Source organism: Mesoplodon bidens, assembly GCF_964165515.1.
Source record: "Mesoplodon bidens genome assembly, chromosome: 4".
Classification (NCBI taxonomy): domain Eukaryota; kingdom Metazoa; phylum Chordata; class Mammalia; order Artiodactyla; family Ziphiidae; genus Mesoplodon; species Mesoplodon bidens.
In genome coordinates this window covers 169,404,749-169,428,493 of record NC_138160.1, presented here as the reverse complement: position 1 = coordinate 169,428,493, position 23,745 = coordinate 169,404,749, and the positions used below count along the sequence as shown (strand labels likewise).

General features: G+C 37.4%; 1 protein-coding gene across 1 annotated transcript in view; it reads left to right on the top strand.

The window, feature by feature from the left end:
- The window catches only part of GABRA1 (gamma-aminobutyric acid type A receptor subunit alpha1), a gene marked incomplete at both ends in the record, with an annotated part of 56,267 nt that extends 32,984 nt beyond the window's left edge, over positions 1-23,283 (top strand). The window contains 4 exons of the mRNA XM_081230795.1: positions 2,518-2,661; positions 12,826-12,978; positions 17,960-18,162; positions 22,972-23,283. Coding sequence (XP_081086921.1) covers positions 2,518-2,661; positions 12,826-12,978; positions 17,960-18,162; positions 22,972-23,283 — 812 coding nt within the window. The remainder of the gene's footprint in view (positions 1-2,517; positions 2,662-12,825; positions 12,979-17,959; positions 18,163-22,971) is intronic.
- Positions 23,284-23,745: the final 462 nt, after the last annotated feature.

The following is a 23,745-nucleotide window of genomic DNA, read 5'->3' as shown; positions in this document are numbered from 1 at the left end:
GAGGGTTGTGTTGAGCAGGGACTCATTATGACTTCTGAGCCACAGGAATGTTTACCTTTGAGGGCCATTCCTCCAAACATATATATTAAAAATGTATTTTAATTTTTATTTTCTCTTTTAAATTTTTATATTTTATGATGATGTTAATAAAAAGTTGGATTATATTCATTTTTTCTTCTGATTTTAAAAGAAAGTGAAACATGTCTGTGCCTCCTAAAAGCATTGTAGGCCCTAGGTACAGAGCCTACTGTCCCTAATGGAGAAGTTGGCCAAAGGGTAAAGCTTTCACCATAAGGCTAACTTTTGCTATCATATCTCACACTCAGAAGCCCTGGAAACTGTTTTTGCTAATGCGATAGCCCTTCAGTGTTTATCTCTCTACAACTAAACAGAGGAGAATAGGTACCACCATTACAACCTAAATGACGTGGGTGTTCTGTGACTAGAAATCAGAAAAGCTATGGAATTCCTTCTCTTTCTCCTTCTCTGTCTCTCTCACTCTGTACATCTCCTCTTCTAACCTTCCTGAATTAAAGATAAGGATTATGACCTAACCTCTCCTATAGGAGGATGACTAGGTTAAAGTGTTACATGACAAATAAGAATGACTGAGAAGTGGAAAGAGCTGTATGGTACTCCTCCTCCTCCTCTTCCTCATCATCATCATGGTAAATATCTATGAGAAGGATAATTAATTAAAAAGAAAGTAAAATCACACTCTTTAAAAATGGAGGTATCACCTCATACCAGTCAGCATGGCCATCATCAAAAAATCTAGAAGCGGGCCCCCCTGGTGGCGCAGTGGTTGGGAATCCGCCTGCCGATGCAGGGGATACGGGTTCGTGCCCCGGTCCGGGAGGATCCCCGATGCCGTGGAGCGGCTGGGCCCGTGAGCCATGGCCGCTGAGCCTGAGCATCCGGAGCCTGTGCTCCGCAATGGGAGAGGCCACAACAGTGAGAGGCCCGCGTACCGCAAAAAAAAAAAAAAAAAAAAAAAAAAAAATCTAGAAGCAATAAATGCTGGAGAGGGTGTGGAGAAAAGGGAACACTCTTGTACTGTTGGTGGGAATGTAAATTGATACAGCCACTAGGGGGAACAGTATGGAGGTTCCTTAAAAAGGTAAAAATAGAACTACCATATGACCCAGCAATCCCACTACTGGGCATATACCCTGAGAAAACCATAATTCAAAAAGAGTCATGTACCACAGTGTTCTTTGCAACACTATTTGCAGTAGCCAGGACATGGAAGCAACCTAAGTGTCCATCAACAGATGAATGGATAAAGAAGATGTGGCACATATATACAAAGGAATATTACTCTGCCATAAAAAGAAACAAAATTGAGTTATTTGTAGTGAGGTGGATGGACCTAGAGTCTGTCATACAGAGTGAAGTAAGTCAGAAAGAGAAACCAACAAATACCGTATGCTAACACATATATATGGAATCAAAAAAAATGGTTCTGAAGAACTTAGGGGCAGGACAGGAATAAAGACACAGATGTAGAGAATGGACTTGAGGACATGGGGTGGGGGAAGGGTAAGCTGGGATGAAGTGAGAGAGTGGCATGGACGTATACACACTACCAAATGTAAAATAGATAGCTAGTGGGAAGCAGCCACATAGCACGGGGAGATCAGCTCAGTGCTTTGTGACCACCTAGAAGGGTGGGATACGGAGGGTGGGAGGGAGACGCAAGAGGGAGGGGATATGGGGATATATGTATATGTATAGCTGATTTACTTTGTTATAAAGCAGAAACTAACACACCATTGTAAAGCAATTATATTCCAATAAAGATGTCAAAAAAAAAAAGGATGCTTAGTAAAATATCCAGTTTTATCACATTTATCATGACCTTCCCCTGGCCTGATATAATCTGGACCCAGGCTACTGCCTCTAACCTCATTTCAACTCTTCATTCTGGCCACATTGGTCTTCTTGTTCTTTGTTAAATATGTCAAGCTTTTACCTGCCCTGGAGGAAGAAACTTGCTAGCTCATCTATCCAGAGTACCCTTCCCCAAGGCATGGCTCCCTCTCACATTTCTGTCATGTATTTGTATAAATGTCATTTCCTCAGTGAACCTCTTTGAGTCCCTTACTTAGAATAGGCCCCATCCCCTCCATTCTCTATCCTCATATCTGTTGTATATGGCTTTATTGCATTTAACACTACTTGAATTATGTATTCATTAGCTTCTCTGCTTTTGTCCCCACTACTGCAATGCATGTTCCCCAAGATCAGGTGTTTGTTATGTTCACTGCTGTATCCTCAGCAAGGTACTTAGTCCTTTGTAGATGCTTAAATACCATTTGTTATGAGTGAACTGATAACTGAATGAATTAGGAAAATGTGTCTCAGTTTTCCTAAACTAAGGGATATGGGCTCTCCTTTCCTAGGCTGACCTCTGGAACCATGTGTTAGAAAATATGAAACTGATAGAACACACCAACTAACTAGGAGAAGCACAGCAGCAAAACACATGGACCGTCTTCCATTCTTTCCTTTTAGATGCTTACACGAGAGCGGAAGTTGTTTATGAGTGGACCAGAGAGCCGGCACGCTCAGTGGTTGTAGCAGAAGATGGGTCACGCCTAAACCAGTACGATCTTCTTGGACAAACAGTAGACTCTGGAATTGTTCAGTCTAGCACAGGTGAGTGCCATTTAGTTACTTTAGATAGGGGAGAAGGACCAGAAAAAGTTTTTGTAAGAATGTGCAAATTCAGTTAAGTCCTTCAATGACACAAGTAGAGAGAGTGAAAAATTGCACTAAACTGGGGAACAGTTGGACTGGGAGCTAGTGTAAATTCTATAGACCTGTGACCTTGAATTTGACATTTAATGCCTTTTGGTCTCTGGGGGGTTTTGTTGTTGTTGTTTGTTTGTTTACAAAATGAAGAAGTAGTTCCATGTGATCAGGGTAGCATTGTATTTAGGCATGTGAACTTTTGGAGAAGAATATATGGGTTAAATCCTTATTCCTCCAGCTTGCCAGTTAATTGTGGTCAGGTCACAGGGTTGTTGGAAGGAATGAATTAAATCCATGAAGAGTAATCATCACACTTCCTGGCACATAAAAAACTCTTAATAAATGTTAGCTATTAATGTCATCTAGGCCCCATTTATTGTCATTATTCAATAAATCTTGGTAAATTTCTAGCGGCAATCATTACACATAGGATACCAAAAAGCCTTTTTTTCCCCACAAATCCATTTGTGACTCTAGCCAGGGATCTTCTACAGCTAAAATCTACACTGATCACTCCATTCTGGAATTAAAAGTAGATGGACCACCATCCTTCTTGGTACTGTAACTGTTTTACCAATGAAATACTCAAAATTAGATCAGATACTATGAAGCAGCTGTATCTAAAATTTTAAACTTTTGAAGTTGCTTCAAGAAATAAGATGAGTATAGTTATGCAGGTATCCCTTTTGTGACTAAGGGATATGTGATCATAGGGTCAGATAATTATAAATAAAATTTGGATTCTAACAATTAGGAAAATATGCTCCCTTAATACCAATATTTTTAATTATGTTCAATTACTGAAAGCTTAGCAAGGATCAACAACAATTTTATGACTGTATCTAAAATTTGAAATTAGTTCATTCACTTTGATTTGTAATTCCTAAAAAAAAAGACAATTAAGTGATATGTAAAGGCAGAATTGCTCTTTTTCTCAGGAAAATTTCTTCCTTACATTTCAGACTTTATATTAGGACCATGATCATTATAATCTGACCATTCTAAATTCAAGTAATAGGTCAATATATCTTACTCTGACTATTGCATAATTGCTGCTTAACAGGATCTGTCTTTTGCTAACTTTATAACAACCGTGGCTACTATAGAAGTTGAAATATTTATGTTTCTTGCTTTGAAAAATGGAGAAGATTTTCCCTCAACTTTGCCTACCTTAGAAATGCACATGGCATAGTGGGAATGTCTTAGGCTTTGCAGTGAGAAAGATGTGGGCTCAAGTCCTAGTCCTGCCTCTTAGAAGCCTGGTGACTTTGGGAGGGTCATTTATCCAATTAGAAACTCTGTTCTCTTCTAATAATGGCGAGCCTGTAATTTTGCATTAAAGATGAGATAGTATAAAACACTAAACAGACTGTTATACAGTAGATGCTCAAAATGGTGTGCAATAGCTGTTGTTATTGTCCTGAAAATATCCCAGAACGTGGAAAATACAGAACATTTTTCTTCCTCACCAAGTTATGTTGGAAAAGACACTAAAATGAGCAGTGCTTACTTTTTAAAACTTGAATGTTATTATAAACTGGATATTGTGGCAGGTGCTACAGTCAATGATAGACAAGACACATATCTTGCTGTCATGAAATCTGAAGTCTAAAGGAAGACAAACACAAACTGTAGTTATCAAAATGGGTGGAAAGTGTTGTGATTAACATTTTTGTGAGGGCAAGTACGCACCTGTCTTCTGTATCCCTATGATTTACTACAGTAGATGAAACAGGAGGCACTGAATAAATATTTTGAATTAATTAATAAAAAATAAATGAATCCAGCCTGGGTAATCAAGGAAGGATTGCTGCAGGGGTTGACTTTCATTTTGTCCATCTGTATTTGATGGGATCCAAGTAATCACTATTCTAGGCCCAGGACATTCAGAATAATAGACAAAGAACTTTCCCTCAAGAAATTCTCTCCCTACTATCATTAGAATGGAGGTTAGAGGATGTCAGGGAAATAGTATTTCAAGTGCAATAGCATGCATGCAATAGGACAAATATATACTACGGTTGCTGGGAGGAAGGAGTGCTTCCATTCTAATGTTAGGGACCTTGGTGTGTCACTGTATCCCTCTTTATATTCTAGTTCCCATGTCTGCAAAATGAGTGGCTTAGTCTGATGAACTTGGAGACCTTTTTCACTTTTGGTTTCCTAAATCAGCCTACCTACATTCTTGTTACTCAGAAAAGATATACAGTCCTAAAAGGGCAATAGGTGAGAAAGAGTGGTCCAACCCACCACCACCAAGCTGGCTAGACCTCATAAGTTAGGTTCATTAAAAGTCATCATTTCGTGTTAGAGCTGCAAGTTTATCTGTACAAAATAAGAGCTTTTCCTTGTCATTCCAATAATGGATATGGGGGGAGGGGGGAGGAGAATAGAGAGCAAATTCTCAAATGTGGGAGCTCAGTTTGATGTATGTTTTCCCCTCCACACTAAAACCCTGAACTACCCTTCCTCTGGGTTTCCTTTAGCTCATCAAAAATCCACCTTGTTGGGCTTCCCTGGTGGCGCAGTGGTTGAGAGTCCACTTGCCAATGCAGGGGACACAGGTTCGTGCCCCGGTCCGGGAGGATCCCACATGCTGCGGAGCGGCTGGGCCCGTGAGCCATGGCCACTGAGCCTGCGCATCCGGAGCCTGTGCTCCGCAATGGGAGAGGCCACAACAGTGAGAGGCCCCGCGTACCGCAAAAAAAAAAAAAAAAAAAAAAAATCCACGTTGTTACATTTCTATGAGAAGAAACAAAGATCTTTTGTAAGGTCTTCAATCCCATATTTCACAACTCCTACAGAGCCTTGAAAACATTAAGATAAATGACATTGAGTGCTATTAACTCCCTGTTTCTGCCAGAAGACTAGGAATGGTGGCAGAAAAGTATACACACATTGAGAATGAATAGATAAAAAGCATCTTCTCTTACCTTAAAATTCTCTGTGGGGAGAGAAGCAATTCAGGTCACCTTCTAGAAGGTTAGAAGGTGTTTCCCCACTTGCATGCAACCAGCACATGTGTGAATACTCACTCACACACACTACCAGTGACCTCTTTCAGGTCAAATACCTCTAGATCACTTCAGTGCCATAGTAGGGAAGATATGAGGCTCAATCCAATACTTGGATTTTTCTCAGTGCAAACATATTAGAGGGACAGTCCCTTCATTGGAATCTGCCATCAGTTTGGGGGAAAAAATGAGTTGGAGACTTAGTTTGAAGTGCACTTATTCACCTGGCAGAGCAAACTTGTTACAAGGACACAGAAGGATGAGTCTAGTCAGTTTTCACATCCGATGCAATTCTCTGTTATCCATTCATTTATTCACTTATTCCTTCAACCATTTGCTCATTTACTCTGTTTGACACTGATCGGGCCTGGAAAAGAGAGGTGAAGGACCCATAGTTCCTGCACTCAAGAAGCTCATGGTTGAGTGATGTAAGTAGCTAATATGCATTGTGTTGTTCTAATCCTTACAACAGTCCGAGATTGTAGGTATTATCATTATCTCCATTTTACAGATGGGACATAATTGAGGCCTAGAGAGGTTTAATAATTATTCCAAGGTCACACAGCTAGGCAGTGGCAGATCTGGGATTTGAACTTGGGAAGTCTAGCTATAGAGTGTGTGCTCTCAACCATATGACACACTAGTAATAGGCAAGATAGACATGTGAAAATGCAACAATGTGGTATAGCATGAAGCTTAAGGGGTGGATTCTGGAGTTATACTGTGAGGTTTTGAATGCTGGTTTTACCACTTATTAACTGTGTGACCTTTCCCTGTTCATCTTTTCTCTTGTACTACTTGGAGATGATCAGAGGATCTACTTCATGAGTTACTGTGAAATTGAAATGAGAAAAATGCATGTAAACTGCTTACCAGAGTTATCTGACATGTAAAAATTATATAATAAATATTAGATATTACTATTAATAATAATGATGAAGTTAGTACAAGAAAGCTACATGATGACACCTAAGAAGATGTCATTTCTTCTTGAAGTATAAGGGAAGGCAGTTTGAAACTAGACCCCAGCCATGGCCCCCTGACTCATTCTAATATACCACATTATGCTTCCTAAGGAATTCTTTAAGGAAAGCCCACACAAAAATTATAATTGTAATTAAGGGATATGACAATATGACTTATACAGAGATGCAAAGTTGTTAAATTTGGCATTACATATAAGAATAATATCATGTCTATAAAATAAGAAGAATGTAATATAAAATGCTTTTTTAAAACACAACAATGATGACTGGAAAGTCGTCATATTTGCCTAAGTCAATAGACAGGTGTGATCAAAGGAAACGTAGGTGAGTTTTGTCTAATAAGAATGTCTCTTCTTTGTGAATGACTATTGTTTATTCTTAGAACGGATGACCAGGGAAAATTGTAGGATCCTCTTTCCTAGAAACAGTCTTCTCTGGATGAGTTAAGGATGACTCTGCAGGGTTGAAATGAATGAGGGAAGCAACTGTTTTCACTGACCAGGGAGCAATAGTGGTGATAGACTTTCACCAAAGGAGCCTCAGGACTTCTATTTTTGCAGCCTAATACATGATCTCCAGAGAAATAATATAACTGTAAGACATGAAAACAGGTTTGTAGGAGGGAAGGTGGAGAGGGACACTTACATAGTCATCTGGTCAACCTAATCATATTTCAGATGAGGAGATAGGTCCAGAGGGGTTAAGTGGCCTAGAACTATAACCATTGTTTCCTTATTTCTATTTCTGTATTCTCTGAAGCAGATATTAAAATACCAGCCCCTCCCTCAATGACATTTTTTATTCCTCACTCCTTTGAAAAAGGTAGCATCTTAGAAAACACAAAATTTAGAATACTTGAAAGGAAAGTGATAGCTTTACATGGAATCAGTATCCACTACAATTTTGTTAAATAAATGAATGGAGCTAGAGAATCCTTTTCTATCCTTTCTACCTTTACACTGTAAATCTGCATGTGACTCAGACTTTTGTAGAAGAACTTTCACATGTTATTTCACATTACCCTCACAGCATCCCAGGAAACAGTTAAGTAGCACACTATCATTTTTACTGAATGAGAAAACTGAAGTCAAATAAAGTTAAGCAAGGAATTTACTCTAAGTAACCAACATTTAAGAAAGTAAAGGATGGAAGCCAGATCTAAAGAAACCCTCAATGCTGCTTTACAAAATTATATTCCTGCTTCTTTTCTTCTCTCTCTTTAATTTTGTATTGGGATGTATAAGAAATATTGTCACATCTAATTTACAAGCTTCCCTCAGGGTTACATGATGTGCAAGGATATTTGAATTACAATTCTTCTAGACTGTTAAATCAGAGGGAAATAATTTGACATGCTTAGTACATAAGCACTTGATGTCTAGAGATACTCTTTCAATCCAATTTACATGACTTTTTTGTTGTGTTTTTCTTTCATTTTTAAATGATTACAATGTGATTTTGATTTTGCCACCTTTTTCTCTCCTTATTTAAATGTTATTGATGGAAATAATCAATAAATAATATATAATAAGAACAGATAAAAGTTTTATTTGAGCCAAACTGTGGACTATAGCCTGGAAGACACAGATTCAAGAAGTGCTCAAATTGTGCTCTACCAGACTACAAAAATGGGGGAGGCTTATAAAGGCAAAAACTGCAAAATTACATAAGTTGTTTGTCAGAAATTATAGATGGAGCTGGCAAAAAGTAAGGATGTTTATTAAGCAAAGGGTTGGTTGGGGTCCGAACTGGATGCACAGTTACATGGGGAGAACTTGAGACCATAAGGTTGCAGCTGGCAGCTGCTAGCAGATATTATTTTGAGAATGGCTAGTGGTGTCCTTGAGTCTGGCAGAGTTCAGAAAATTGAAATTCTCAGATACAGGAATATATCTGAAACCATATCCACAGTGACCACCCAGATCCATTTTGGATGCCTGAACCTCAGTTATTCCATTTAGATTTTTAAATGAATTATTTTCTTTAATGGTTAAAGTAGATGTACAATACATGCTTGATAGGCCGCAAGACAGGCTGTTCTGGTTAGCAATAAGTATCAACCAAATCATGTATAAGCCAGAATGACTTCCCCATACCTCAACATGTGAAAATTTCTTCCATCAACATTTTATACCAAAACTTCTTAGATTTTGTTTAATTGAGGAAGGTGATGTCAAAAGATTTGAAGTTTTCCTCTACTTTTTCTAATTTGTTAGTGAGGAAGTGGTTTATAAAACAAATATAATGTCACATGATAGCTCCTCCAAAAAAATAATCTTTGCAGGGCTTCCCTGGTGGCGCAGTGGTTGAGAGTCCGCCTGCCGATGCAGGGGACACGGGTTCGTGCCCCGGTCTGGGAAGATCCCACATGCTGCGGAGCGGCTGGGCCCGTGAGCCATGGCTGCTGAGCCTCTGCATCTGGAGCCTGTGCTCTGCTACAGGTGAGGCCACAACAGTGAGAGGCCCGCGTATTGCAAAAAAAATAATAATAATAATCTTTGCAGAATCTTCCCAAAATGTCACATTGTGAACAAGAAAAGATGATAATGGAATATATATATAGACATTCACCTTTCTGGCATTATATGACAGATGGAATTTTTTCTTTGAGCTGATGACATTTTGCAGGCTACAATTGAATGAATGGTTAGGAATAATAACGCGTACTCCTGGGAGGTGAGATGTAACCTGACTATGTCTACCCAAGGCTACATTTTAGCAGAGTCCCAGGAAAAAAATGTGTTTTTTTTGCATTTTTCTCATATTTGAATCACTTGTTTATTTCAGATGACCTTGGAGACATTATCCAAGTTATCTACAGAAAATAGAACAAAATTAGATAACATTTTATTTACCTTTCAAAAAAGAGATGCTAGTGGATGTTAATTGCAATGAGTATTCTTAAGCCTCATTCATCCCTTTTCACCATAGGTAGGTGCTGAATATTGAGGATATGTAAAGCCATGCTATACTCAAAGAACTCTCTCTTCTTAATTAGCTTTCAGTTTGGTGGATGGGTATAAGTACATAAATAACTAAAATTAAAAGTATACAATATATTGATTAGTGTAAACAGAAGCTGTAAATAAATTTGAAGTTACTTAATATTGATCAGTAAATGGCAGGTGTTATCATTAATAACAATCATGAAAACATAACTGAATGTATTGATGATTTCCTACTATAGAGAGTACAGGGAGCATTTCTTCTACCAATAATTCTACCAATTCTGACTGGAGAAATGAGAGAAGAAATGGAGAAAGGAACTAAAATTTATTTTTAAACTCTTATATAGAATGATCTTCACTAGAGCCCTTATTCTGTATTCTCCCCACAATATACTTATCACTATTTTATAATGAGGAAACTGAGGATCAGAGAGTTTAAGGCTACACAGCAAGAAAATAGCATATCTGGGTTTTGAACCCAAATTCATTTGCTTCTAAAGCTAATAAAGTGTCCCCATACAGTACATTTCTTCCTCTTCTACTATGGACTGAGCTCAACCCATATATGAATAAAATATTCGGCTATAGAAGAGGTCAAGTAGGGAATTTTGTTGATCAGATTACTGAGATATGAAAATGTGTGGTGAGACATGAGATGTGATACTGAAATGCGTATCAGAGCTAGGATGTGGAGAGTGTTGAGTACTGGTTAGGGAGTTTGCTTGTTAGTATGTAACACTGGAGACATTGTTGATTATCACATTGTGGGAAGGGAGAGTGGCTACTAGTGGCGTCTAGTGGGCAAGAGGCAAGGTATGTGGCTAAATATCCTAAATTACACAAGACAGCTCCCACAATAAACAATTATCTGTTCTGAAATGTCAGTAGTACTGAGGTTGACAAACCCTGATGTGGATAATGGGAATCCATTAAGGTGTTTTAAGGTATGTACGTATGCTTTGAAACAATCACTCTGACCTCAAATTTAGGGAAAATTGTAGTTTAGGACATGACTGGAGACAAACAAGACAGTTCATAGATTATGGCAGATTTACATTGTAAATCTGCAAAGGAGATAATAGCAGTGACCATGAGATAAGAGATAGACTGAAAGATACTGTACAGGTGAAATTAAAATTGTGATGATCAACTGATTCCTTTCTCTCTCTTTTGGAAGTCCTACTTAACAACCAAGGATTAATTCCAAGTTTTTATCAATAGCCTGAGTGAACAGACAGATGAGAGCGCCATGAATTTAGAAATGGACGCTAAGTGGAAAAGAAGCCCTGCTATTTGCTAGTCATTATTTTTTATGGAAAAGTTTAAGTAATATCACTTTTGAACATATTTAGTTGGTGATAGCAATGAAAAATCAGTATCTATGAGATGTCTAGTAGATATTTGGAAATACAGTGGTTTTTGAGAGCAATGTCACTTAGAGATGTAGATTCCTGTAGCGATCTGGATAAAAATGACATTAAGAGCAGGGGTGAGAAGGAAAATTCCTTATTAGAGTCAAGAAAAAAAAATTGAGATGACAGCTAAAGACAGAACTATACCAGGAACCTCTAAATTTGCTTTGCAGAAAGATGAAGATTAGTGCCCGAGAGACAGGAAGAACTCATAACTCTCTGACTGAAATATCCAGTGAGTTAGCAAAAGAAACTGAAAATGAGAGCTAAAAGGAGAATGTGAGTCTAGAGAGTGCTATCAAGATGGTAGGGGCAGTCAGCATTGCTTAATTTTTAATGCTACAAAGAAGATGGTCAGTGGGCTTGAAGACTGAGATCTCCTTTAAGACTGAGATGTTCAGTTATGGATATTAAGAGATCATGAGCAGTTTTAACCACATTATAGGGGCTGAAGCTGGATGGCAATGACCTGAGACATAAATCACAGGCTGAAGAGGGAAAAGTTTGGAGTTGAAGGGAAGGAGGAAGATAGAGAAATGTGAATACTGAAGAAAGCAATATTTTCTTAGTAAGAATACGCCTATTTTTCTCCTACCCACACACAGATAACTAAGTATATATTCAGAGTGAGTAAAGCTAAAAACTTCTAAGACTTGCAATTAAGAAATAACATCAACTAAAACCAGAAAACACCTCCTACAATTTGGGTTGTGTGTTTATTTCTTTGGGCCTCTAATCAAATCAGACTTTGACATATATAAAGACCATGGAGAGTGCCTAGCTACTCCATTATTTCCCAGACTGGTCTAGGAATTGAGACAAGTTCAAAAGCTAGTGACAAATAGGATTTTTCTGCCCTCACCTTAAAGAATGGTTTGTGTGAATAGGTGGGACCTGAAGAGTTGCATGTTTCGAAACCTTCCCAGGTGACTGTGATGAAGGTGTTCCTCAAAACAAATTTTGAGAGTTCTATCATACTCTTCTCATTTTGATAATCAGGGTAAGTGAAATCCAAGGTCAGAGAGCTACTGAAAGAAAGTGCAAGAGCTGGAATTCAGCTCCCCTGACTTGGGCACCAAAGCTCCTCCATTAGACAGCCTGACTCTTTTCTGCAGAGGAAAAACTGGGGATCTGGTGTCTTCTAATCCACCGGTGTACATCATCAGGATCTAGCACATTGCCTTCAGGGTTATTAAAGCCAATCTGTAAATATATGCTCAGATTTGTCTCTTAAATGTATCAGGTACCGGGATTAGGACATAAGAAAATCGATGAGATCTCTGGCACATCAATCTCAACCTCAGTGCCATTTTGGTGTTTGTTTGTTTGTTTGTTATTTTTATTGGAGTATAGTTGATTTAAAATGTTGTGTTAGTTTCAGGTGTACAGCAAAGTGAATCAGTTATACATATACATATATTTTTTAGATTCTTTTCCCATACAGGCCATTACAGTGTATTGAGTAGAGTTCCCTGTGCTGTACAGCAGGTTCTTATTAGCTATCTATTTTATATACAGTAATGTGTTATGGTGTGTTTTTTAAATGTCTCTTTTCTTTCCTGGATAAAAGCTTTTTTCTCCAGGAACCAGATGTCACGTGGATAAAGGCTATGTCTAACCTCCAGGTTCTTGCTGCTGATGGAAAAACTCAGAGATAATTTATTTTCAAGGTCAAATTGCTCACCTTACTGTCTGTTTTACCCTCCAGGAGAATATGTTGTTATGACCACTCATTTCCACCTGAAGAGAAAGATTGGCTATTTTGTTATTCAAACATACCTGCCATGCATAATGACGGTTATTCTCTCCCAAGTCTCGTTCTGGCTCAACAGAGAGTCTGTACCAGCAAGGACTGTCTTTGGTAAGTGCCAATCAAGACACGCATGCAAGGGTCTGGAGGGCAAGTTGTATCATATCTATGACATTGCAGATAGAATGAAAAAAAGAATAATACATTAAAATCTGAAGTTAGTACAATAGGAATGTTCAAGGAATTACCATTCTCATTATGACATGATTGTAAAAAAATTCTTTTTTTAAAATAGCAAGCTGTTTTAGTGCATGTTAATCGATGGGATTAATGAACACTTGATTTGCTATTTTAGGAGAAAAATGGAATGAAGCAGGTATGAAATGCATGTGATAGGTTAAAATACACACATAGAAACATTAATACTTAAATCATACATTTAGAATCATTTAGAATCTAATGATTCTAAAACATTAATACTTAAATCATACATTTAGAATCGTGTCAGTGTATTTTTTGAGAATCTGAGAAAATGTAGTATCAGCAGAACTACTTCCTTACATATATGAAAGCAAGGGGTCCTTATGTAGAAAGAACTCATTGATGACCATGACACCAGTACAGGAATATCTCATTTTACCCAAATTGTGCACTTCTGAAGAGTTACAAATATTTTTTTCTATGAAAATATCTTAAATGCCTTAGATGCTTTAAGTCAGTCTAAGGGAAAAATGTTTAAAGGGTAGTAACTTTTTACTAATAGGAAAACTCACTCCCTAATTTATAATTTTAGAAGTTTGTATTTCATATAAAGAGGTATTTCCTGCCTGTATCATAGTACACTGTCTTAAGTGTACTTTTCAGACTGATGAAAATGAGATTTCATCACCAAAAACTTACTGATTCATTCATTCATTCACTCATTCAATCACTGACTTTTTCTTTGAAATCTACTACGAGGTCCTACTATGTTCTATGCATGGAATGTAGCTGTTACCCTAACATAAACCATTTTTTTCATGAATGTTAAATTCTGGAGCTTAAAATTTGAATAACAATAAAATCATGCAGAATACTTATTGAATGCTTTTATATCAGGCTTTGTTCTATGAAACAACCCTATATTATCTTATTTAACACTAAAAGAATCCTCTGTAATATTATCCCTGTGGTATAGACAAGAAAGCTAAGGAGCAAGATATTAAGTAACTTGCCCAAGTTCAGAAGCTATGAGGTGAAGAAGACCGGAGTAAGACACAGCCTCTTTGCTCTAGCGTCTGTGCGCTTAATGATGATGAGGTACCCATGTACTTCCTGCTGCAATGACAAGGCATGGAACGGGGTTGTCGTGGGCAACATAATTTATCTGGAAATTATAACCACATATTCAATTGGTGAAAGGTACAATTATCAAGGTTCATTCCAAAAATATCAACTAGGCACATGCTATGTTTAAAACCCTTTACTACAAAACAGAAGCCTTCAGGTGCTTACATTCTAAACTGAGGATTATTCTTGTGCAGAGACCCCTGTGGCATCAGTCATCTCAGGAAAAAAAGCAAGACTCTGTTACAAGGGCCCAGAAAAACATCTTTTCTTCTGAACTTAGCAAGGTGCTTCTGGGCTGGAAACCACGAAATCTTTACTATGACATTAGCCCAAGAACACAGCTAAATCAAGACCCAGAATGATTCCACCTACAGAGCAAAAGAGTAGTTCATTTAAAACTCTTTTTTTCCTTAACACAATTTGTAAATATTAACTAGTGTTTACACCACTTATTAGAACTGAAGATAGAACTCTTGTCAGATGCTCACTTCTATATGTGTATGTAGTTTGAGCCCTTTATTCACTTGAATTTTTTTTAAATGAGAACAAAAGACATGTACTTTATGTTTTATGTTTATTTTTGTAGAATGAGCCCAGCACTATAGTGAAAATGATTTTTTTAAATGCTCCCTTCCCCCGCCTTGGTCCCCAACAAATCCTACCCTTCCTTTTTGGAAATCCTCTAAAGCACTTTGGAATGTTTTATAAGTCAAAAACCTTGTTCTTAACATTTTCAACAGTCTGCTATCTCAGCCGACTCATGCCCTTTTGGTAAACATAACTGCATATCTGTAAACTCAACCATGGCAAGTGTTTCTGTGTATCAAGTTATATATTTCTAATGTTTTAAGTTCAATAAAATCACAACTACAATTTTCTGAGACCTTCAGCCTTCTAACATTTATTTAGTACACATCTCTATTCTTTCTAGTCTGCACTCAGCACATTCCTCTGAGCTGTGGGGAATGCCTGAGAGGGTCATGGGTATTTAAAGAAAAAATACCAAAGGGAAAAAATAACGCAAAAGTTGTACCTTATAACAGTTTATTAAATGGCATCCAAAATGCAACAAAGCTGGAGCCATTTCATGTCTTAAAACATCATCTTCTTAACCTTCCATGCTCTTTCTCATTTGGAGGCTGTGGTCATGTAAATTTGCTGCCAGATAGACCCAAGTTTTAGGTTCAATCTTCAGTCTTCTAAGTGTCAGTTGCCTATAAAATGAGAGTACAATTAAAATAAAACAGTGCCATTTAAAAGATTAAGTGAGAAAAATAAAATAAAATTTGTAAATTGTTGGGCTCAATACTTGAAACTTAATAGATACTCAACATATTTTTGGTTTTTTCCCTTTCCCTATAGCAGGAATTGTAAGACAACACACACACACACACACACACACACACACCTCTCTTTATGTTATTCTTAACTGTTTTTAATTTATGGATACATTTTTTTTTAAGAACACCCATTCCCCAATTACTTTTAACAGTTGGTTGCCCACATAAGCCAAAATTCAAATAAAAAATGGAATTCACTTTAGTGGGGATTTATCCAAAAGGACTGAAGTTGTTAATAATAAGTTATTAACTTTGGGGCTTCCCTGGTGGCATAGTGGTTAAGAATCCACCTGCCAATGCAGGGGACATGCGTTCGAGCCCTGGTCCGGGAAGATCCCACATGCCACGGAGCAACTAAGCCCGTGCGCCACAACTACTGAGCCTGTACTCTAGAGCCCGTGAGCCACAGCTACTGATCCCACGCTCTAGAGCCCATAATCTGCAACAAGAGAAGCCACCGCAATGAGAAGCCCATGCACCATAACGAAGAGTAGCCCCTGCTCACTGCAACTAGAGAAAGCCTGCACGCAGCAATGAAGACCCAACACAGCCAAAAAATTAAAAAATGTTATTAACTTTGTCCTTAGTAAGTATCAGGCTAAGTGCTAAACACTTTATTACATTATTTTATTTAATACTCACAATAGCCCTCTGAGTTAGACTTATTAAAATTAAGTTATAAGGAAATAATTACAAAAAATCCAGAAGCTCAGAACTGTGAGGCAATTTTCCCAGCGTCACTCAGCAGTTACAGAGCTGGGATTTGAAACTGGGTTGCTCTGTTTTCCAAATACTGACATTTAATTACCTTGCTCTTTGCTCAAGTTAATATTGATATGTAAATTTGGGGGCTATTTTCCCACCAATATTCCTTAAACCATTTGTTGGTTACATAATATGGTTAATGCCCCAGAACTTTCTGCAACACCTCCAATGTTCATAGTAAGTCTATTTCCTACAACTGTGACCATGTATCAAAAATATGAGTTAATAAAAATCTCAGTGTTTCTTCTTAGTCCTATCACTTTCTAATAGTTAAAGATCATCTATCTTGAAAATCATGGAAACTAGGGAATATTGGATGGTTTAAAGCAGCTTAGAAAAATTAGCCACCTACCAGCTGTGTAACTTGCTGATTCTCTAAAATTAATCAAGAGGGGGAATCATAGGTATGAGTTTTAGACACATGGGATGACAATATCTTCTGTGGCAATAATTTACTTATCTTTAAAATGCTTTCACATATTATTATATTTAATCCTCAAATAATCTTGTAAATGTGCAGAACTTTTCCTCTCTTAGAATTTCAACAATGATGTAGACAATCAAGAGAATGAAGTTTAAATCATCACTTTTAGAGTTATGGAGACTGAGGGCCCTAGAAGTTAACTCACTTACTCAAGGCTATAGAGCAAAGAAGTAGTGAGGAACTAGTTACTGGAAGAGGTTAAGATTTTTTCAACACCATGCAACCTAAGCCACCCGCACTGGGTTCCTGTGATTTTTTTTCATACATTTTCAAATGGCTTAAAAGGGAACTTACAGTATTGTAACTAGTTTAGTGCATTACATATAGTAGGTTGATAATATTAATTTGTTAAATGAACATTAATGGATGTCATCATTCACATACCAACCCTTATAATAATCTAAGTAAACTAAAAGCAACTGACTTGAAAATTGCTTTGAATATAGGTGATTTTAATCAGTAGGGATAGATTCACAGAATAGGGAAGATAGGGCAGCATTAGCAGAGAGAGTAAGACTGTGGACATTTGAATCTGATGAATGTGTTCAAATTTGGTTTTGCTACTTCTGAGCTATGTGACCTCAAGCAAGTTACATGCAACTTATTTCAGGAACATCTTCAAAAGAGTAGTTATTTGAAGAATCAGGAAAATATAGTATAAAGGCCAAAGAGTTAATAATGTAACAAGATATTATCCTAAAATAATTTAATTATCTATCAATGATGAATTATCAAAAAGTTATTGGTTTCTTGGATTGTATATTCAAAGTACACAGGTAGAATATTAAACAGAGCTGAGGATCCAGAGACTACTTATGGATCAAGGACAGTGAAGATACCTGCTTTCTTTTTCCTAGAGTTGGGGACAGTGAAGGAATATTATTTCCTTTCCTACGCAGGACACCATGTTCAAGACACCTATTTACAGGAGTTCACTGTCTTATTAACAACTTCTCAATAGAAGAGGAGTTTATCCCTCCAAGAGCTCTCCATCAATACTGCCATACCATGAACTGCAAACTACACTGGGGTTAAATTAAAACTCATCCATCCCAAACCAAAATGGGATGAACTTGAAAACACACTTTGTCTGTGTTTCCCTTTACATAAGTAGCTGACCTCAGTGATGAAAGTTTGTAGTATGAACCTACAAATTCACTTTCTTTCTTTACAGGGGTAACAACTGTGCTCACCATGACAACTTTGAGTATCAGTGCCAGAAATTCCCTCCCTAAGGTGGCTTATGCAACTGCTATGGATTGGTTTATTGCAGTGTGCTATGCCTTTGTATTCTCAGCTCTAATTGAGTTTGCCACAGTAAACTATTTCACCAAAAGAGGTTATGCATGGGATGGCAAAAGTGTGGTTCCAGAAAAGGTAAATGCTTTAATATTTCCTGTGATATAGCACTATTATGTCTTTTTAAACATATAGGATGGGATGTCTGGACTTGGGGGAATGGATGAAGAACGCAGAGAGGGTAAAGAGGATTCTTTGTTTCTTATGTCACAAATGATTAAGTGCTATGAGAATTTTGTTATTGCTAAGCAAAGGTTGTTTCAGTGGATAGATGTTCAGAGTAGAAGGAATGAGATAAAGGAGAAACACAAAGGTAAACATCTCTCCTCAAATATGCTTTCCTATGGTCCCCATTGATGTGAGAACAGTCTTAACAAACCTGACATTAGGAGCAATCACGCCATTATAATTTTTGTAACTTGAAAATTATAGTCTTCTGGTTGTTTTCCAGGCCTAATAACTTTGGTCATAAATGTTATTACTTTAATGGCTCAATTGAATTGAGCTTACAAAATGCATTATCTCTAATTTTCACTAAAGGGTAGGAAACACATTTTCTTTTTCCAAAATAGAGGTTTGCTTTAAGAATCATAACACACAGAATCCACAGAAAAATTCTTTACTGTAGAAAATTATCAAGTCAAGAATATCACTGTCCTTCTCAATTAGAACCTACTTTAGAGTGGATTTTAAAGCATAGTTGGGAGGGACTTCCCCCATGGTCCAGTGGTTAAGACTCTTCCTTCCAATTCAGGTGGTGAGGGTCCCATCCCTGGTCAGGGAACTAAGGTCCTGCATGCTGCAGGGTGCAGCCAAAATAAATAAGTAAATAAATAAAGCACCATTGGGGAGGATATTTCTACTTCTGGGGTTTGAAGGAAAAATATGTCAAAATGCAAGGGAGCCTTGGGAGGGTGGAAAAAAGGGCAAAGTCAGAGACACAGAGATTCTAAGACACCTAGAAGTCATCTAGGAGGCATCACTCTACAGCAAATATAGAATTCTAGTGTCTTGAGTCAGTCCCTAAAAATACAGTTCTGTGGTCAAATACACTTGAATAATCCTGCCTACTGTCGCCGAGTCACAGTATAGTAAACAGTCTGAGAGGGTGTATAGTAAAGAAATCCATTTAATGATGTTTTTCCCATAGCTCCACAAATATACTAGAAAAGAGGATCCTTTGTGTTGGAAACATCTACCACATTTAATAGAATCTAAAGTGTTACTGATTATACGGTGTACCCCTACTATATGTATATATAAGAAAGAAAATATGCTGTCAAGCAAAAGTTCTTTGAGTTTTACCTTTCAGCAACAGGTGAATCCGTTGCACACCTCAATGATCCTGTACACAAGCAACAGCATAGAAGGTTCTGCATCAGATGCACTATCACAACCCAAATGGGCCAGAACCAGTCCTCAAAATTCACCTTGCCTTGAAACATCCTTGCCCAGTATAAAAGAATCTCTGAATTTTCAAATCAAGAACCTTGGCTCAGGTTCAGTAAAGAGGAGACAAGACAAAAGGGACTGCATTTACCAGTTGGAGAAAGGGGTGAGAGAGTGGAGACCGAGTTATTGTCCAATACTTACCTTAGCTATTGATGGCCTCCATTTGTCCTAGAACAGAAGGGCAGTCCCCAAGGACAGAGCACTTAAACTGAAGATGAGTGATCATAAGACACGACCAATTGTAAGACATAGCCCAAAGTCATAGACGTGGACATTTTAAAATGCACATCTTAGAATCACTGGCATATTCTATTAAAGTTCTTCAAAATTAATTATAAGCAAACCTCGATGACATGCAACTGAAAAATGAAATGCAAGCACTGCGAAAAGTTGCTTTTCTGTCTTAATCCTTTCTTTGCATGCTGCAAGAGGCCAATGTCTTTCTGACTGTGGCCCACCAGTATCAGTTGTTAATGACTTGTTAGATGAATTGAACTTGATCTGGAAAGCACAGAATTTGGGTTGAGGCATTGGTGAGCTCATAGTTGAGTTTATATTTCTCTCTTTCTGACCGTGTGTTAGTCTTTCAAGTGCTGTGTCTCAAATAAAATATTTCAATCTCTATCAATCTACAGTCCGTGTTATTCAGTGTACACATATAGATATAGGTATGGTCATATCTATATCTCTCTCTCTATATATAGTTTTTTAATGTATATATATATATATAGATACATATACATAATGCCTATATCTGTCATCCTAATGAGAAAGAGAATATTTTTTATAATTTACTATGTCTCTGTAAAAATCTTCCCCAGGGCTTTGCCAGTTTGATTAGCTTATAATAAGGAGCATGATCACAGTGTGATCCAGGTCTCATTTTGACATTCAGAGAGAATAAATAACATATTTTTCCTGTGACCAGGTGAGTGTTTTCAGGAGAGGTAAAATCAATCTCTGACATGGTATAACTTCAAAAAATAAGAAAATCCACATAGGGCATCAGGTTTTCAAGCAAGCATATAGTAGCCTTCTTAAGATCCATCCTCATATGTTTAATTGCTGAAAGAAATATGAACTTTTTTTTTTTCTTTTTTTTTGTGGTACGCGGGCCTCTCACTGTTGTGACCTCTCCCGTTGCGGAGCACAGGCTCCAGACATGCAGGCTCAGCGGCCATGGCCCACGGGCCCAGCCGCTCCACGGCATGCAGGATCCTCCCGGACCAGGGCATGAACCCGTGTCCCCTGCATCAGCAGGCGGACTCTCAACCACTGCGCCAGCAGGGAAGCCCCCAACTTCTTAATGAATATGGGGGAGCTCAATATTTTCAGAAATGAAAAAAACGGTATTATTTCCTGAGAAACCAACCAGATATTTCTAAATATCCTTTTCAACATGATGCTGCAAAAAGAAAGAAAGAAATTAAACACTTAAGTTGAGAAAATTTAGTATTAGGGTATTATGATAAATTGGCAGTGGGAGAGATGAAATCTACCAACAATACAAACTCTTCTCCAAGAATTTTTCCTGTGGCAGATTATTCATTTCAGTTTATCTAATAAGGTGTCTGTCACTCAACAAATTTTGTTTAGATTAGAACCCATTGCCTCTCTTCAACATCAGAGTGCATATACATTTTATCTAAAGGACATACATGCTTTTCAATGTATCCTTTAATATTAGATCTGCTATTTTCTAAGCAGTAGACTCAATACAAGTTCAGTCTGGCTGTTTGTGTTGAAATAATTCATATCAATTTTTGACTTGTAGTCATTTGGACCACATTCAGAGAGAATCCATTTTACTCATTTTATTTTTGTACAAATAATTATAGAAATTTCTGTCACTCTTCCTTAAAGCTTAAGCAAATCTGCCTTCACTATGAAATGGGTGTATACTTGGACTAAGTGGCCTAACTTTTAATGGTGTAATACTAGGAGAAAAAAAAATCTGGGCTTTTTTTTTTTGGTTTTAAGTCCCAGTGAATGTATGCTTAAGGATTTGGAGAGGAGAAAAGGTAGCAGATAGGTCATGGAGTTGGATAATAAAGAAATTAACCTGTTAAAATTGCACCTTGTGAGTGAGAAATATCAGCTCTTCTAGAAGTAATATTTTATTCTGATTTGATATTAAAAATACAGATTGTCCAGAGTATATCGAGTCTGGTTGGTCAAGTTTAGCTGCTCATGAACATTCTCTGTGTAGTTTATTCACAATGTCAATAATCAGACTTCACTCCCTGGGAGTTCTGATTCAAAATGCAAGATTGTGCCCAAGACATTTACACTTAAAAAATTTTTAACTGGTGATTTACTGTGCACAAGAAAACAAGGCTCACTCTTCTAGACTAGTGCTATCCAGCAGGAATATAAGTGAGCCGCAAATGTGAGCCATATATATAATTAACATATTTCTGGTAGCCTTATTTAAAAAGTGCAAACCAGTGAAATTAAGTTTAATAATATACTTTAGCCAATATGTCAAAAATATCCTCTTTACATGTAAATAATTCTAAACATTATTTAGGAGAAATATTGTACATTTTTTAATTTTTCATACTAAGCCTTCAGACTCCTATGTGTACTTTATACTTCCAGAACATCTCAAATTAGACTAGCCACATTACAAGTGCTCAATAGTCAACAAGTTACTAATGGCAACTGTATCAGAGCACATAGCTCTAAACAATGATACACTTTATTTTTGAGAAATGTCTGTATGACAGAAACTCTAAGAAATACTGCACTTGTCAATTACTGCACAGATAACATTGATAAGCAGCTAACACTGAGCAAGAATTGAATTCAGGATACCCTGACTACTCCTGCTTTGTCATTTGCCCATTGGAAACATGGGGAGAAGGAACAAATAATAATTAGCTCAGCAATTTTTCACTGCAAAACAAACTACCCCAAAACTTAGTGACCTAAAACAACCACCAAGCATTTTGGGCTGGGAAAAACCTGATGGTATTTCTATTAGTCTGACCTGGGCTCATGCCAAAAAGTCCTTGATACGTGGTCATACTTGGTCCTGCCCAAAACATCCATAAGACGTTTGGTCCACACCAAAGGACTTTGTTATTTGATCCTGTCCAAAACCATTTGGCATGGCCCCGATATGCTCATGGACATTTTGGATAGGACCACATTTCAAGGACTTGGCGTCAGCCAAACATCTTATGGACCAACTGTCTTATGGACATTTTGGACAGGAACAAATGTCCTGCAAGGTCACTTGTCAATCTTATAACTAGACGTTTGTATCTGCGTTTTTCATTTTTCCCCAAAGTGCAGTTGGAAATTACATTCCTCAGATTTTAAATAAAGCACATGTTTGAGTTCTAAAGTAAAGGTCACTTTGCTCAGCGACTTATACACGTGCTTCCCACAGTTTACTAAACAAAATACTTTTACTCTTTCCTTCTACAGCCAAAGAAAATGAAGGATCCTCTCATTAAGAAAAACAACACTTATGCTCCAACAGCAACCAGCTACACACCTAATTTGGCCAGGGGCGACCCTGGTTTAGCCACCATTGCTAAAAGTGCAACCATAGAACCAAAAGAAGTCAAGACGGAAACAAAACCACCAGAACCGAAAAAAACCTTTAACAGTGTCAGCAAAATTGACCGACTGTCAAGAATAGCCTTCCCGCTGTTATTCGGAATCTTTAACTTGGTCTATTGGGCTACATATTTAAACAGAGAGCCTCAGCTAAAAGCCCCTACCCCACATCAATAGGTCCTGTCATTCACATTCTGTTGTTCAGTCCTCTGCACTGGGAATTGCTTTCTGTTCTCAATGCAGTAATTCCCATCTGCTTTATTGCCTCTATCTTAAAGAATTTGAAGATTTCCTTATTTCCATAATTCACATAAGAACAACAGTCCCCTGTCTGGCAGTCCAGAGCAGAGCATACAGCTGAGAGACAGGATTCTGAAAGAGGGAGCAAGAGAGAAAAATCATGACAGAAGGAGACAGAAGGGAAAAGAGAGGAAAGGTGGGGGAAGTAGGTCCAAAGACATGAGGAAAAGTAGAAGAAAAATCAAACTTAACTCTATAACTCTGGGTCATTTGTAGATATATATTTCCAAATATTCTAGAAAAAAAGATACTGTATATGTCAAAAATATTTTTATGTGAAGGTGTTTAAAAGAATAAATTATAAATGTTTAATGAAGAAGCATTTTAAAAAATCTATGT